At 47.2% G+C, this 18,015-nt stretch overlaps 1 protein-coding gene across 1 annotated transcript in view; it reads left to right on the plus strand.

Annotated features, from left to right (window-relative positions):
- RYR2 (ryanodine receptor 2) overlaps positions 1 to 18,015 on the plus strand; it is a 720,715-nt gene that overhangs the window by 278,887 nt on the left and 423,813 nt on the right. Inside the window, exons 14-16 of the mRNA XM_054975163.1 lie at positions 1,125 to 1,246; positions 12,293 to 12,476; positions 13,337 to 13,472. Of these exons, the coding sequence (XP_054831138.1) occupies positions 1,125 to 1,246; positions 12,293 to 12,476; positions 13,337 to 13,472 (442 nt within the window). The remainder of the gene's footprint in view (positions 1 to 1,124; positions 1,247 to 12,292; positions 12,477 to 13,336; positions 13,473 to 18,015) is intronic.

Here is an 18,015-nt window from a genome sequence, read left to right on the forward strand (position 1 = left end):
GGCTGCCAGCCACACAAGGGCACAGAAGCTTCTCTTGGGAAGGATTTGGCCTCTCTCAGAATTGCAAGCAGCCATTGAGCTCCTTCCCCACACTGGAGACTAGTGAAGGAAGTTGTGAGGGTTGTGTGTTAACTCTTTCCTCTCCAAAAAAAAAGAGGAAGAAAACGTCCTGCTGCCAATTTCAGTGCACCCCCTCATAAACAGAACCTAATATACCCCACCCATGCAGAGAACTATCTCTGCTTCCAATCATACATGACATAGCAAATACTGCATCCCCGCCCCGCCCCCCTTCCCGGCTTTTCATTCATATGCCCTGGTAGAGTTTTGATTGTCTGAAAACCTATCTACCAGCCACATCCCTAGAGTTTTCACACACATGGTCCAAACCCTCAACCAAGCCTTTTGAACAACCTGCAGACCTCACACCAATTGAGGTAAATGAACTTTACTAAATAGAGCAAGCAAATAATTATTAGGAAAGCGCTATGAACATGACTGACATGAATAGGTTGGTTTTAAATAGAGGGAAGAGGACACGAGCCTTTAAGCAGTCCTGTTTTTTTTACTTCCATCCAGCTCATGCAGTCTATCGTTTCTGTGGAGCACAGGCAATCAGTATGGCCAGTGCTTCATTGATTGCCTTTTCCCCTTTGGAATGCATGAGAGATTTGGTGGGTATGGAGAGAGAGAAGTCTGTTGCCAGGCAGACTTGTAGTTGAGGGCAGAGTGAGGCTTTGGGCTTGCGAGAACCAGCTAAGGCAAGAGCAACTCTGTAGGTATAGTGAGTGTGGGGTATCAGCAGGAAACAAATCAAGATAAATTTAGGATACTGCATTTGTGACTAATTGTGACTAATTGCATTTAAGACTAATTGTGGTTAATAAATCAGTTTCAGACCCTGGTTTGAAGCACCCTAACTAACAACAGCTAGTTGGTGGTACAGGTTCACATAATAAATTAACTGTAGTTATTTAATTAAATCATGGTTTATGTTACATCTAAACCAACGCAGTATATGTGAACTTGCAGCTTTTTGAACACTTAGGAAAAATGCTGTATAAATACTAAATATTTACATCGTTTTCTTCTTTGTAATTAGTATTACTTGGATTTCATTGCAGGCAATCATGCATCATGAAGGCCATATGGATGATGGTCTAACATTGTCCAGATCTCAGCATGAAGAGTCACGTACAGCACGAGTAATCCGTAGTACCGTCTTCCTTTTCAACAGGTTCATAAGGTAAATTGGGTCATAGAATCATAGAATCATAGAGTTGGAAGGGGCCATACAGACCATCTAGTCCAACCCCCTGCCCAGTGCAGGATCAGCCCAGTGTAGGGTCCTGGTTGAAAATGGATTATGATTAGCATTAACCTCGGTAGTGATGTAGTATGAACTGCAATTAGTGCTGGAAAGGGAAGTAATGCAATTTGTGCACAAAGGAAGGGAAGTTGCCTGAAGGACGTAACAAGGAAATGTAGCATCTATACTGGGCTTAAGTGAGGTCTTGTACTGAGTCACTTTTGCATCATTTATCCCAAAGTCATTCATAGCTCTTCCATTTTAATCAAAACTCCTGTTTATGTTACAGGTGTATACACTCTGAATTCTAAAGAAAGCAATAAACTTTAATATAGATGCGTACACTAAGGGCCAAATTAGACGTGAAGGCATCTTCGTGGCTGGTGTCATTTTAAAGTCACTAAAAAGGCTGTGTGGTCTCACTCGTTGTCTACAGCATGACATTTTTGTTTTGCTCTGCACCTGTTCAAGGTCCGAAACAGCCACAGGGGTGGGAGGTATGGCCATTTCAGCACTTGATAAGATGCAAGGGGGAAACAAGATCTATGCTGGTGACCTGATGAGAATCAGGTCCTTGCAACATTTAAAAATGATTTTAAACCAGCAGTGGTGTCCTTGTGGTGGCCAGGAGGATGCTGACACATTTCCCTAAGGAAAAAAAGGCAGCACTCATGATAGAGGTGCCTACGAAGGGGAGGAGAATCTTAGTAAATTCCAACACATTCGCATTCCAAATAACAGGAATTTGTTCAAGTTATTTTACTTACCGTGATCCATGTTTTAGATTGTTTTTTAACACAGTTCATTTTATCATCCAAGCTATCCAAGTGCCTGTTTGGCGACCACAAACCCTTGAGGCTTTTTGTCCTCCCATCTGGCAACAGTTGGCTGAGGTGAACTGGCTATTATGTCCACCAGGGTATTTCGGGGTAGTGTGATGTCCTACACTCCACTCCTGAGCCAGGCCAGCCCAGTGGCAGAAGGGCTGCCCTCTGGCTCTTGCATGACAAGGGGAAGATGGCGCTCGACTGACTTTTGTGTGGTTTGTCCAGCCATCATGAGGTGAGAGGCAGGCAGCACCTACCTGGTCCTTGCTTGACTCATCTGGTGTGGAGTATGCAGCTCTCATCTAGCTGGCAAGAATATTGCCTCTCTCTCTGTCCCTTCTTGTGCTGGGCAGGGCCAGGGTGGCCCAGGGGCTGGGCTGGCAGATTGCCTCTTATTCTCTCCCTCCTTTGGGGAGACAGGATGGGGCCCTTTTCAAGGGTCTTTCCCCCCTCCCAGTCAGCCCCTAGCATCAGGAGGAGAGAGGCATGTCTAGCACTCTTTGTTGCCTCCCAGACCTGTGTCAATGGACGCTTGGATCTAAGGGCAGAAAAAATAATATTAACACTGTTTACTTTATTCAGTATTTATTGGTTGCTGTGGTAATTGGGGCAATGTGGAACTTTAAAGAAGGCAATAAGGAAACAGTTGAATCCAAGATGTGAATCTGATCTGTCAGCTTTTCTTCTCCTATGATTGTGTTACCTCATCTGTCACAGCAGTAGACATGGGCACGAATCGGAATATGAAGCAAATTTTGTCATGAAACGGTCCGTTTCATGTGTCGCAAAACCGTGTTTTGTGGGGCCACGGTTATCACGAAATTTACGACTTTTTGGCCTGCTTTGTGAACAATTTGCAATTGCAGACAGGCTGGCACCGATCCATTGATTCCCTGGGCAACAATGAGCCCAGACCTTTTGTTTCCATTGGAAACCCCAATCATAGCCCATTTACCTTTGATTGGCGGCTCTCCTAGCCATCTGGAGAGCTTCCATTCTGCCTTATACAGCCAGGAGCTGGGGGGGTCAATCCCCTAGGCAACCAAAGAGGCGAGCCTTCTATAGCCATGGGCACACCAATCTCACCCCTCCAAACCCTGTTAGGCAGGTATATCAGCCAACCACAGATGACCTGTTCTGCTCTATGTCAGCGTTTTTTATAAAAGGCACCTCTCTCTGCCTCATGTTTCAGTCCCAGTGGACAGAGGGAGAAGGAGGAGGACCTGTTGCTGGGATTGGAGTAGGAGAGTGGAAGGATTTGGGAGCGTGCTTTTGGTTGCTGCTGCTTTAAAGAGACTGAAAGAAGCCTCTTATTTCCAGCTCTTGACCTTGCTGTGGGAAGGTCTTTGGGTGAGGGTGCCTTTTTTCCTTCACCCCAACCCACCCCACCCCATGTCATCCCAACCTATTATCAGGCCTTAGCCTGGCTCTGGGGCCTAGGCTTCCCCTTTTTTTATTTGCTTGTCTTTGTTTCTTCTCAATTCTTTCTCTGCTCTTTTAAGGGCTCACAATCTTGCTGTTTCCTTTGGTTTTGGTTTAGGGCCTCTCCCTCCAAGCCCAGTCTCAGGGCCACTGCCTGGCTCTGGGGCCCAGCTTTGTGTGGGTTCAAGAGGGCCTCACTTTCTTCTGTTTCCTTTCTCTCTTGTGCACTTGATTCTGGTGCAGCTCACTCTTGTTTTGTGCACCCACTGCGTGCATCTTATTTTTATTTTGAGTACCTCTCCTGCCTGGGCAGGTGTCTCTGTTGTGTTTAGGGGCTCCCCCCCACCCCAGTCTCAGGGCCACTGTCTGGCTCTGGGGTCCAGCTTGGTGTGGGTTCCTCGCCTGAGGTCGTGACTAGAGATGGGCACGATCGGCATTACGATTTGAACCCCCCCCCCCAATAATGGCGTTCGTGCCATCGGGACCCGGCTGATCGGTGCCGTCCACGGCAACCGATCCAGCGGTCGGGGGTTTGCTTATTCGGGGCTTGATCAGATCGATCGGTTTCTGTTCGGGATTGCAGACACTCTGGTGCCAGGAATCAATTCCCCTGGCAACGGAGTCAGGGGAATGCCTGAACTGTGTTTGCCCTCCTTCTGTCGCCCTGGAAACGCGAATGGAAGCCGAGCTTTCCTTGATCAGCAGGGCTTCCTTCCAACCACGGAGCAGCCAGCAACGCATCACCATTTGGGAGAAGAGAGGGGAGGGAGGGGGAAGGGGGTGTTTTGTTGCCATGGGCACTCCAAATGTTTTTTGCTTTTTAAAAAAACGGGGCTTTGTAGGAGGAATGGCTGTTTTTCTGTCTGTCACTCTCTGTTTTTAACCTGCTTTTAAAACACTGTATTTTGTGGGGAAACCTCATTCACAGCTCTGTGTGTGTGTTTAAAAGGGAGTGGGTAAAAGCTGGATCCAGATGCTTTTAAACGGATCCTCATGAATTCATATGATTATTATATTGAAACAAAACAAAAAGACTGTCATATTATAGATCATGTCCTAGTCTACAGACAGCAACAAAACAATCATGCATCCACTAATCCGTGGCGCTGCCACAGCACAAAAACATGCTAAAAAAGCACGGATCCGTATGGATCCTCTTGATTTTTAAGTGGGGCCACCCAAAATCCACCACACAATCACAGACCATGTCTGTTGCCACAAATGGGACCAAAAAATTCAGCCATCCACTACTTCATGGAACTGCCACGGCACAAAAATACGGTTCAAAAGCACGGATCCGCATGGATCCTCTAGGTTTTTACATGGGACCACCCAAAATCCACCATACAATCCCAGATCATGTCCATTGCCACAAAAGGGGCAAAAAAATCAGTTATCCACCACTTCGTGGCACTCCCACGGTGCAAAAACATGGTCTAAAAGCATGGATCCTCATGGATCCTCATGATTTTTATGTAGGGCCACCCAAAATCAACCATACAATACCAGATCATGTCCATATCCACAAATGGGACCCAAAAAATCAGTCATTCACTGCTTTGTGGCAGCGCCACGGCGCAAAAACATGGTTCAAAAGCACGGATCCTCATGGATCCTCTTGATTTTTACATGGGGCCACCCCAAATCCACCATACAAAACCAGATCATGTCCATATCCACAAATGGGACCAAAAAAATCATTCATCCACTGCTTTGTGGCAGCGCCACGGCGCAAAAACATGGTTCAAAAGCATGGATCCTCATGGATCCTCTTCATTTTTACATGGGGCCACCCAAAATCCAGTATACTGTCCCAGATCATGTCCAATGCCACAAACAGGATCAAAAGATGTAAAATATGACAGCCTTTTTGTTTTGTTTCAGTGTAAAAATCATATGAATTCACGAGGATCCGTGTCTCAGATTCATGTTTTTTCACCGTGGCAGCACCAAATGTTTTTGGATCTGCGTTTTTTATATCTCAGTCTGTGGACCTGGCTGTGATATGTGATTTGATGTTTCATTTGTGTTTTTCCTATTTAAAAAACCATAGGATCAGTGAGGATCCGTGTGGATCCTGGTTTTACTTTCTTCCCATTTAAAATATGTTTTTGGAAGACTGGCTGCTTGCTTTTAAAATCGGATGGGGAGGAGTGGAGGATTCTATCCCTGCTTTTTTTTAAAAAGCTGGCTGAAACATGTTGTCGGGGTGTCTCTCTCTCTCTCTATTTGGAGAGTCAGGGACGGATTAAAGACTTTCCCCCCCTCTGCTCTAAGTGCGTGTGTGTGTGTGTGAAAACTTCCCCTCCCTGAGGGGAGGCGGCTTGTCGCCAGGTTAAAAACTCCCCCCCCCCACTATGCTCTAAATGTATGTGTGTGGGGGGTGCCCCTCCGCTTTGGCCTCCCCGATCCCCGATCGGAAATGGGACTTGATCGGTGTGGATTGGTGATCTGGGGTCGTCGCCAGCGCGGATCCACGATCAGCTTGATCGGTATTTTTTTTTGGATTGTGGTCACCTCTAGTTCTGACTCCTTTTCTGTTTGCTTTCTCTCTCTTGCTTGCTGTGCACCAGTTTGGCTCAGCTGACCCTTGTTTTGTGCACCCACTGTGCATCTCATTTTTATTTTGAGCACCTCTCCGGCCTGGGCAGGTGTTTCTGTGGTGTTTAGGGGCTCTCTCCACAAAGCCAATCCCAGGGCCACTGCCTGTCTCTTAGGCACAGCCTTGTGTGGCTTCGTTGCCTGAGGGCGGAAACTCCTCAAATTTGTCTTGTTTTTTTGCTTCCAACTTATTTTTGTGTGCAGCACTGAGGCGTGGAATGAAGGACAAGGGTGGTCGTGGGGGGAGGAAGTGCACAGCTTGTCTTGGTTGCCCATTGGAGCCCAGCAATACTGGGAGGGAGGTCTCAGGGGCACCAGAGACTCCAACTGCGGTAGATCTCCCTGCGGGGGCAGTGGAAGAAGCAGAACAGGTCTCACCGCTGGCGGGAGTGGAACTGGATCTCCTCAAAATTTTTGAGGAAGTTGACAAGGGGGAATCTCAGGAGGAGTGGCAGGGATTTGGGGAGACATCCAGCTCCTCCAAATCCCAAACTCTTGGGATTATCCCTGCCAGCAGTGCACCCCTCACTCCGTCTTCCCAGCTTTGTGCCACACTGCGGCCGGTAATCCTTCATCTTCCTCCTGACTCGCCTACTCTCGGTCACCGTTTCGGTCAGGCACTGTGGCATCACTTCCAGCCCCTTCTCAATGACCCCTGTGTGGTACGGTGCCATTTCTCTGATGCCCTGGTGCGTAGGGGCTGTGACCCCAAGCACCTGTTGTCAACCGCCCTCTGCTTGCATCTGCAGAGGCACCACTCGAGCTTGCTGCCTTCGGAGCAACACGAGTAATCTGGCGGGTGGAAGAGATGGGCTCCTGATCAGAAAGAAGGGAGAGGGTCACGGGAGTCCACCCCAAGCAAGAAGCCTTGCTCTGAGAGTGATGCGGGTGGGAGTGGAACGTCCAGGCAGGCTACCTTGCAGGAGGTTGCCCCCTCGGGGTTGGTGATAATGCCTATCAAAAGAGTCAGGGGGAGGGCTCAGGAGGTGGACACTTGTATGCTGGTAGAGACGATTGCCCTGGAAGGACTCCCTTTGTCTATCAGGGACGGTGTGGGCTTTTGGAGCCTGCTGCATCATTTTGCCCACTGGTTCGTAATGCCGTCGTGGCGGACCATTGGCCAGTGAGTCATTCCCACCCTCTTCCACAGTGTGCGGTTTATGGTTGTTCAGGAGCTGTTGTGTGCCAAAGATCGGACCGTGCACTTCACGGCAGATATGTGGAGCGGCTGCCATCATGGCTACCTTGCCCTCACTGCCCATTGGTGGCAGCTGAAGGACCTCTGCTGCCCCCAGGGTACAGAGTGGTTATTCTCCAGGCATGGGGGATGGATGATGATCACATGGGGAGAACATCACTGCCATGATCGTTACTGGGCTGAGGGAGTGGGTGCCCAGGGGTGATTTTGTCTGTGGAATCATGGTAACTGATGCGGGAAGCAACATGCTGGCAGCCGAGAGAGATGCATCCCTCGATGACCTTGTCTGCCTGGTACATAAGCTGCACCTGATCATGGTGGATGCTCTTGGGCTAGGTAGCAAGGTCAAGGCCACCTGGGACCAGGGAATGTTGTCCATTCATGACTTGTTGGACAACTGCCAGTATCGGGCTTTGAACTTCTCTGCACTGTGAAGTCTTCGCATGAGCTACTCCAAAGGCAGGGGGAGGGGGTGATCCTGAGCACTACCTGTACTAGGACATACCCACTTGCTGGAACGACACGTATGACATGGTTAGTCATCTGGTGGAGCAAAAAAACCCAGTCTAGGACATCATGTCATCCGTGGCTATTATGCGGGAGGGAGAGGAGGTCAGCATCAGCTATGCAGACTGGTTGGCCCTCTCCCAGATGGTCCATGTCCTTAAGCCCTTTAAGGAGTCCACTGAGCTCCTGTGCTTGTACCAGTCCAGCCTGGGACAGGTCATTCCCCTAATCTATGGGCTGGACTGGGTGCTGGTCGACGAGATGGAGAATGAGGAAGATCTTGCCCCCAGGGTCAGGGACTTGATCAGGAAGTTGCAGGCAGGCATAGCCGCCTGCTTGCATCTTCTCTGCCAGGAGCAGCCGTACAGACTGGCCTGCATATGTGACCCCCGGATAAAGTGCAGCATTGCCATGTAGGACAACCAGCTGCAGGACTGGAAGAAGGTCCTATGCAGAGTGGTGTTCAAGTATCAGGCATAGAAAGCGAGACGGAGAGTGTGGTGTGGGGTGGAGGAGGAGTGGGAGGCTGTAAACAAGCCGGCCGTCCCCAGCCATGAGAACCCTCCCACCAGCGACCTCTGGTCATATGCGGTGGGCTGTGCGATTGATGCCAGCAGGGTTGGTGTGTCTGTCAGGGCAGAGGACTCGGTGGACGCCATGGTGCAAGAGTACCTTGCCGAGCCCACAGAGCCCCCCCACACCAACCCCCTGGAATATCTGGCACAAAAATCTTCCATCTGGCCAGACCTCTCCATCGTGGCCACTAACATCCTCTCCTGCCCTCCCACCAGTGTCCAGAGCAAGTGGGTATTCTCCCATCTGGGCGAACTTCTCCGTCCCTGCCACACACATCTGCACCTGTATCTGGTGGATATGTTGTCTTTTATTAAGGTCAACCTCCCCCTGCTTGGTTACCCCTCCCTGGAACTGACTTTTCTGGGCCCTGAGCCATCCTGGATTGATGTGTGTCTGCCCGCTTACTGCCAGGCTCCAGGGAAAAGCTTCCTCCTGTGCTCCTGTTGCGAGGGATCAATTGCTCACTCTTCTTTTTGTTTTATTTTCTCCTTCACTCTTGTTTTTTGCCATTTTCCCACATGGGAAGGTGTCTGAGTTCTACTGCTGATTTGTTAGGGGGCTCTGGGTCAAAGCTGAGTGGGCACCTCCGCCGGGGTGTGTGTGTCACAGGACAGCTGCTTTGTTTGTGTTCTTCCTTACTCTTGCTTTTAGCTCCTGTCTCTGTGTGTTGTTTGGGCACCAGTCTCAGGGCCACCGCCTGGCTCTGGGGCCAACCTGAGTGTGGGCACCTCCCCTGGAGGACAACCATTTTGTTTGTGTTCCTCCTTACTCTTTCTTTGAGCACCTGTCTTGAATGACAAGGTGTCTGTGTGCTCTTGGGCACCAGTCTTGGAGCCACTGCCTGGCTCTGGGGACAAGCTGAATGTGGGCACCTCCCCTGGAGGCTCACACGGAACAACCTTTTGTTTGTGTTCCTCCTTACTCTTTTTTTGAGCACCTGTCTTGAACGGCAAGGTGTCTGTGTGCTCTTTGGGCTCCAGGCTCAGGGCTACCGCCTGGCTCTGGAGTCAAGCTGAGTGTTGGCGCACCCCCCCCCCCGGAGTCTCACATGGAACACCCTTTTGTTTGTGTTCCTCCTTACTCTTTCTTTGAGCACCTGTCTCGAATGGCAGGGTGTCTGTGCACTCTTGGGTGCCAGTCTTGGGGCCAACGCCTGTCTCTGGTGCTAAGCTTATAGGAATCCCAAGGGCTCACAGGACTGATATTCTTTCTTGGAGAACCTGTCCTTAATTCTAAGGGGTCTGTGGATTATGTCCCTCCTGTGCCAAAAGTAAAGTGGTCAACCGTCAGGCTCTGTCTGGGCCACTCACACATCCTTGAGGGGGAAGGCCATGTCAGTCAGTCTGTAGTACTGTTAAATATCTCCTCACGTGGGGACCTGTTTCAGTTGTGCGCTGCGGTAGGTACTGCCACAAACCAAAGAGCCGGAGGCATCCATCAGTGCTGTAATCTCCAACTGGTGGATTTTACTGGTGGGAGGCGGAGTCTTGTTTTGAACATTTGTCCCTCTTGAGAAGATGTGGAGGGCATCCGTTGGTATCACCATGTCCGGAGGGTGGTTCTGTGGGCACTGGCAGCCATGCAACTTCTCAGCACAGGGGATAGGCATAGTTCAGCTGTGCTGCCCTGCTGTCTCCATGCAGACAAGAGGCCTTATTTTGAGAACCTGTGCCACTTGGAAAGGTGTGACTGGCGGGCATGATTCCATTACATTAGTCTGCTGTCCCAAGGTGAGGGAGGTGCCCCCCCCCCGGAATTTAGAATATCCTCTCCCCAAGGGTGAGGCATCCGTCTGTATGTCCCACCCTCCCATGCATGTCCCAGGGTGAGGAAGATGCCCCCCAGGCATGTAGAGTTTCCTCTCCCCAAGGGGGAGGCATCCACCTGTCCATTCCACCCCTCCCATGCACGTCCTGTGGTTAGGGAGATGGCCCCCTCAGCATGTAGAGTTTCCTCCCCAAAGGAGGAGGCATCCATCTGTCTTTCCCACCCTTCCATGCACATCCCAGGGTGAGGGAGACGACCCCCCCCGGGCATGTAGAGTTTCCTCCCCCAAAGGGGCAGGCATCTGTCCATCCATCTGTGCTGTCCTGCCACGTCTGGCAGGTGGGTTCTCATCAGCCACCACCAGTCCTCAGAACAAGGGCCGGGGATTTTTTCTGTCCTCAATTCTTGTCCCCCGATAAATGTGGGACAGTATCGATAGGTGCCACCATGTCCGTAAGGTGGGTTCTGTGGACAGGCTGCGGGAAAGAGTCCGTTTGTCCATTCCATCAGAGTACCATCCCCCCAAACCAGAGTACCATCCCCCCAACCTCTGTCCATTCAGTGCTGCCATGTCTGGCTGGTAGGTTTTGTTGGTGGCCATCCCCAAGAGTGGGACTTAAAAAACCGACATGCTAGATGTGATGTGCACCCCTTAGGGCCCAAAGGGGTGCTGTGGGCCACCCCCTAGCCCATGGGTGGGGGAGAAGGCTCCCCATAGAGTAACCTCCCCCAAGAGAGGAAGACACCCGTCCATCTGTCCATTTCCTGCTGCCACCTAGGACGAATACAGATCAACACAGCTAACTCCTTTGGATCTCCCCCCAAAGAGGGGGAGGCATCCATCACTGCCACCATATCCAGCAGGCATATGGTGGGTGCACCTTAGGGCACAAGGGGGTGTGGGCCACTCCCACCCCCTATCCCATTTCCTACGGGGAGGCAGAAGGGAGGCGGTTGGCTCCAGTGACCACCTCCTGGGCGTGCAGGGAGGGGTGGCCACCGAGAGAATCCACACGCCATATTTGGAGGCCTCCCCTTAGGGCACAAGGGGGTGCGGACCACCTGCACCCCTGAGCCCATTGCCCATGGGGGGCAAAAGGGAGGCTGATCACCTCCTGCATCCACAAGGAGGGGTGGCCACCAAGAGAACCCAAATGCCATCTCTGGTGGGCACCCCTTAGGGCACATCTTGGGATGAATTGTGGGGGTTTGGAGAAATATCCAGCTCGTCCTCCACATCTCAAAATTTTGGGACTGTCCCTGCTTGCCATCCACCTCTCACTCTGTCTTCCCAGCCCAGCTCCACACCACGGCCGGTCCTTCATCCTCCTCTGATCCAGCAACTCCTGGTCCCCGTTTTCTGGTAGCACTTCCCTTCCCACCCTTCCCATTGACCTTCCCAATCAACGTATTGCAAATTGGGAGGGTGGGTGGAGGAGAGCCTACTGAAGTCTCCCTGTGAGTTTGGCATCTCTGAGTTTGAAGGGGGCAATTGAAATGCCCAGGGTTCTGACTAATCATAAAACAAATGAATCATTTTGGCAAACGTCAATTTTGTGAAGTTTCGTGATTTGCGATTCGTGGATCATGATGAAACACGAAACTCTCATTTCGGGCTTTTCCCCTTTAGTGCCCATGTCTACAGAGCAGTCATCAGGGTAAATAGGGCTTTGATGGGTGTTGCTTAGTCTATAATTTCATTGAAGAGAAAACTCTATGGAGAACTAGTGGGAATGTTGGGTTGGGAAGGGTGGCAGGGTTTTTGGAAAGGTGAGTCGAACTTTCAAGAAAGTAGCTATGAATAATTTTCATACTTAGACTGAATTTGGAAGTTTTCCAGAACTATCACTAATACAGACTGTCTATTAGAAATGATATGTATCACCTTTATTAATTAAGATGAATAGCCCAATTTTTTTAGAGCTACTGCAATATTGACATCACAAACTACACTATTTATATAGATATATAAATATAGATGTATAGGTATATGTAAAGATAGATATGCACGCACGCACGCACGCGCACACACACACACACACACACATACACACACTTACAGAGCTGTTGTTTAAATCCTTTTAGGGGCCTTGATGCTCTCAGCAGGAAAGCAAAGTCTTCCATTGTTGACTTACCCATTGAGTCAGTCAGCCTTAGCCTCCAAGATTTGATTGGTTACTTCCATCCACCTGATGAACATTTAGAACATGAAGACAAGCAGAACCGACTAAGAGCACTGAAGAACCGGCAGAATCTCTTCCAGGAAGAGGTAGTCATTTTGTTATTTCTTTCAGTATTTTACCTTTGGGCTGGATTTAAAAAAAAATCTGTAGTTTAATATTATGATTTAAGATAGATTCTGTGGCAATTTTTGTTCCAATGAAAGTGGAAATCTTTATCTTATGGAAATTACATGACTTTGCCATACTTGCTATTAGAGTTTTAGATTTCTGCTTGTAGGTGAGCAAATTTAAGCTGTTCCTGGTCACCCCACCTTTCTCTCCAAAAGGGATCCAAAGCAGCTTACATGATTCTCCTCTCCTCTATTTTATCCTCACAATAACCCTGTGAGGCAGGTTTGGCTGAGAGTCTGTGACTGGCACAAAGTCACCCTGCAAGATCCCATGGCAGAGTACAGATCTGAACCTGGGTCTTCCTGATCCTAGTCCAACATTTTGTATATTTTCACTTTCACTGTGTAATCTGCCTCGGATCTCAGTGACAAAGGAAATAATAATAATAATAATAATAATAATAATACCCATATACCTAGATATCTTATGAGATCTTAACCTTCTTTTAGACCAAATTTTGGGGGGAAAGTCTCTGTTTTGGGCAAGTAATCTAAGTTCAGTTCCAGGCAATCCATTTTTGTTTTATTAACTCTATAGCTAACAACTTTACCATATACATGCCCTATCCTACACAGAAGAGTACCCATCTGCACACTCGCCCCACTTTTTTTATCCCCTTCCACTATAGGAGTGCTATTTGCACCTATAAAGTTCAGTCCATATACTAGGAACTAAATGCATTTGAAGTTGTTTTTTCTGATATGAGTAGAGGGTTCTTTTACTAGAACAAATGGCAGTTACTGTTATGTATGATAAGTGCTTTTCTTTTCTGTAGGGCATGATCAACTTAGTGCTGGAATGTATTGATCGCTTACATGTATACAGTAGTGCAGCTCACTTTGCTGATGTTGCTGGGAAGGAAGCAGGAGAAACTTGGAAGTCGATTCTAAACTCATTATATGAATTATTAGGTAAGAAATACATTGAGTAACTTGGATTGATTATGCATATTAAAAATCAGGAAACTGAAATTGTACAGAGTTTCTGTTATATATAAAGTTATTTTGCCAAGGATAACAAAATAATTAGAAGGAAAAGTGCAAAAATATACTTGGATTAAAATACAAGGATTTTCATTCTATATTTTTTGCATATCCATTAAAATCAATATAATATAGGTTTTTGATTGGTATGAAGTAAACTATCAATATAATGGTAGTACTTTGTTATTGCTACTGTTTTGTTTGCAGTTCCTGTTAATGCAGATCAGCTGTAAAATCATGCATGAGATTTCAGTTTGTTCAGAATTACTATACCATACTAATTCTTCAATGTGTGATGTTGGAGTATGTATTTTTTTTCTTTGCTGGAGCTAAAAGCTGCTGAGTAGGCAGTGGTATGTATTTTTGATCATATTAACACCCACCCTCCAGTTAACAATTGACATACCAGCAGTTCTGAGCATAAAACTTTGTTGTTATGTGTAGTTAAATCTTAGGTAAAGGTAAAGGTAGTCGTGATGGTTGTTGTGGGTTTTCCGGGCTGTATTGCCGTGGTCTTGGCATTGTAGTTCCTGATGTTTCGCCAGCAGCTGTGGCTGGCATCTTCAGAGGTGTAGCACCAAAAGACAGAGATCTCTCAGTGTAAAGGTCCACTGTGCAAGCACCGATTCATTACTAACCCATGGGGGATGTTGCATCATGACGTTTTCTTGGCAGACTTTTTGTTACGGGGTGGTTTGCCATTGCCTTCCACAGTCATCTACACTTTCCTTCCCAGGAACCTAGGTACTCATTTTGCCAACCTCGGAATGATGAAAGGCTGAATCAACCTTGAGCCGGTTACCTGAACCTGGCTTCCGCTAGGATCGATCTCAGGTCGTGAGCAGAGCTTGGGCTGCAGTACTGCAGCTTACCAGTGTACTGTTGAGGAATGCAAGTCCTCTCTCTGAGATTTTTTAACAGAAAAACTGCAGAAAATGTTCTTTGGGCAGCCTTCAGAGACTGCTATAGGGATGGGATTTCTTGCATCACTGAACCAGGCTGACTTTTCTATAGCCTAAAGTCAGCAGAGGCAAACTTCACTTGCTCTCTGCCTGTGAATTAGAATCACTGACTACAGGCACTTAGTGAGCCCTGCTTCAATGTCCTCTGCATCAGATAGAAAAAGTAAACCTTATAATTTTGTAATTTTTATGTTGTAGAATGAACCCATCCTTCCCTCTCCTATCCATCCCCCCCATCCCCCTTCTAGGCCCTGTGCACCTAAACTTTAATGGTCCTTATCCCAGGGCGGGAACTTTGCCCTATAATTAACATTGCTTTCCTCCTCTACATCACTTCTGCCAATGTAGTTGTTTGAGTACGCTGATACTGATGGATCTCTAATAAAGAAACTTTAACTGGACTCTTGAGGTGTCTGCAGTGAAGTAACTGGGGATCTAACTGGCAGAGCCTGACAGGATTCTAGGAAGGGCCTAAATACCAGAATGCAGGTCATAGAAACATAGAGCTGGAAGGGTACAAAGGGTCATCTAGTCCAGCCCTCTGAACAATGCAGGAAATTCACAACTATTTCTCCACACCCTACTCTTCCAGTGACTGCTGCTCTATGCCCAAAAGAAGGCAAAAACCCTTCCTGGTCCCTGGTCAATCATGCCTAGAGGAAAATTACTTCCTGACCCTAAAGTGATGATCAGCATTGCCCTGGACATATAAGAAAGGCCCGTGAGAGCATTTGAATATTTTTTGGGGGGCGGATTCCAGAACTATTTGAGTTCCATTATTCCCTATGGGGGACCTTTGCAGGAGTGGCTGTTTTTCAGGAGACCTAGTGGACAGCTTCCTGTTCACTAAAGACCCTCTAAGTTTCAAGTAAATTGGACTAAGGGGTCCAATTCTATGGGCCCCTGAACATGGTGACTCTAGCCATCCCACTTGCCTCCATTATTTCCTATGTAGGGAAATCCAAAGAAGTCAATAACCAAATAACACAAGAACGACCACTGGCCAAAAGCAAACAGAACCAATAAGCCAAATAGAACCACCTTTAAACCAGAGAATTTGAGCAGAGTCAAGTACCAATGTGGCAAACCCAACACAACCAATGTCAAACCAGAGATTCCCAAAAGAACCCAAGGTCAATGTGGCAAGCCTAACAGAACCAACAGAATCACTGGCACTGCTGTTCCTTCCCACCCCTGTAAAGAAGAAACACAACAGCTTCATCAACACGAGCTTCATTTTAGGTGTTTTTATGGGATTTGCTTGTGCTTGTTTTAATCAGCGATACTTTCCTAACATTCCCCATCTTCCTAACTTTCCTATTATAGTACAATAATATTTGTGGGGGGGTCTTTATGAGAGCAGCAAGGGCAACATTTTTGGCACTGTATTTATTTTCTGCACAGAAATACTCCTCCTAACATTTGATCCCATTGCTTGGGACATCTGTCTCCCTCCCCCATCCTCCCATTGCATGGAAAACTTGTTGAATTAAACAAGTCTGGGAGCCTTAAAATGTCAGCTCCAAATATTTTTTGATATTCCTGAATATTTCCAGAAGTTTATGGGAATCAATACCCTTTATTTCCAAGAATCCTGAATATCACCCAGATACCTGACTGTACCTGAATTTCAGATATATATTTGGCCTGGAAATATTCACATGCACATTACTAAATTTTGCATATTTGTTTTTATATCGTCCAAAAGCAATTGCACTTTTTGGCAACAAAACAACAACAACAAAAGAAAGCTGAACATAACTTTTTTGGCACACAAGCAGTTAATTTTTATAAGTTTTTTATTTTTAATTTCACAATATTCACAAAATCCATTACTTGTCTCCTGGCGTTATAGCTCAGGTTGGCATCTCAAGGACACTTTCCCATGCCAGCCCAGAAAGTGAAAGCAACCACCTGCGACATAAGCAACTCACAGCTACACAGACAGTTACACAGGTAGATCTCTACACATTTTCGGAGGCTCAGACTACAATACAGAGAATTTAAGCATACATGGCAGATAAGCAGGGTGCATCTGACAAGTCCAAAACTGAAAAATACCATTTTTAGGTGCATGTCCCAAATGGAGTTCCAGATCCGGTTCAAGGTGTTAACCTTGGTGTTTAAAGCCCTTCACGGACTGGGACCTGCATACCTGCGGGACTGCCTCTATGTCCCCTGCAGGGTGTTGCGCTCTGCAGACAAGCAACTCCCAGCCTGAAGGACATCTGTCTGGCCTCAACCAGGGCCAGGGCTTTTTCTGCCCTGGCCCCGGCCTGGTGGAACGCTCTCCCGCTGGAGATCCGGGCCCTGCGGGCCCTGTTACAGTTTCACAGGGCCTATAAAATGGAGCTGTTCCACCAGGCCTTTAGCTGAGTGCCAGCGGGTGTCCTCCTTCTTCCATCTAAGACCACCACTTCTTCTGGGGCTGCCCTCGGCCATCTGCTATGCCCATATACGGACTCCCAATATTTGTTTAAATAGCCTGCTCCTGGACTATTTTAATGACTTTTAAAAAATTATTACTGATTTTATGTTTTTGTGACGTTTAATGTATTTTTAAAATTTTGTTAGCTGCCCTGAGCCCATCTGTGGGGAGGGCAGGGTATAAATCGAATAAAATAAATAAATAAAATTAACTTATTTGTGTACTGAAAAAATATTTTATTTATTTTTATTTTACACTGGGTTTGAATACATTAGAGGAATCTGTAACAAAATATCAAAATCAACTCATTGTGTCAAATTGTTTCAAGGCTTTCTTTTTTGTTTTTAAGTTGCTCATGTGTACAATTACACTGTTCTTCAATATAAAAATATTTTTAATGCATAAGGTTAGTTTTGGAGAGGTTTTGTTGTTGCCCTTTTATTTCTGAGATGCAACTCTAAACGAACTCAGTATTCTGATTTTAACTTCCCCTGTAGAAATTGAAAATATGGGAAGACATCACTAGTTCCAGGGTAAAAAGAAGGTGGGGAAGAAAGAAAGCTCCTTTCCCTGTTGCCTCAGCAGCACAGTGAAGAAAGTTTGTTGGTGGGAAGGGGTCAGAAAGCAGTTATTTGGGTTGGATTAAAGTCCAGTCCACAGAACAACTGAGAAAATAGTGACTGCTTTAGAATATAAACATTCATTATGATCATGCTATGTTCATGTTCTGAACCAAGTATTAAGTTTTAAATATCACTAATTCACACTGATGAAACGTGGCATCTGTTTTGTTCCAAGTACACATGCTTGGAAGTCACAATACCTTTGTTTTCCCAGTATATGAACAAGTTGTAAAATATACGTATATGCAGTTGTCCCACACGATTTACATTGTTAGTGTCCGGGGTCTGAGCCCCAGCCCCCAGACTTGACAAGAGGGAACAGCAGGGGACAAAAGGGTGGCAGCAACCCCACCCCCCAAGCCGGCAACCAGGGCCAGAACCTACTTACTCCAGGGGGAAAGGGTAAAAGGCCAGAACCTCAGAGGGGTGGAGGGGGCAAGGAGAGACCAGCCAGTCCC

The sequence above is a fragment of the Eublepharis macularius genome, chromosome 1, assembly GCF_028583425.1.
Source record: "Eublepharis macularius isolate TG4126 chromosome 1, MPM_Emac_v1.0, whole genome shotgun sequence".
Taxonomy (NCBI): domain Eukaryota; kingdom Metazoa; phylum Chordata; class Lepidosauria; order Squamata; family Eublepharidae; genus Eublepharis; species Eublepharis macularius.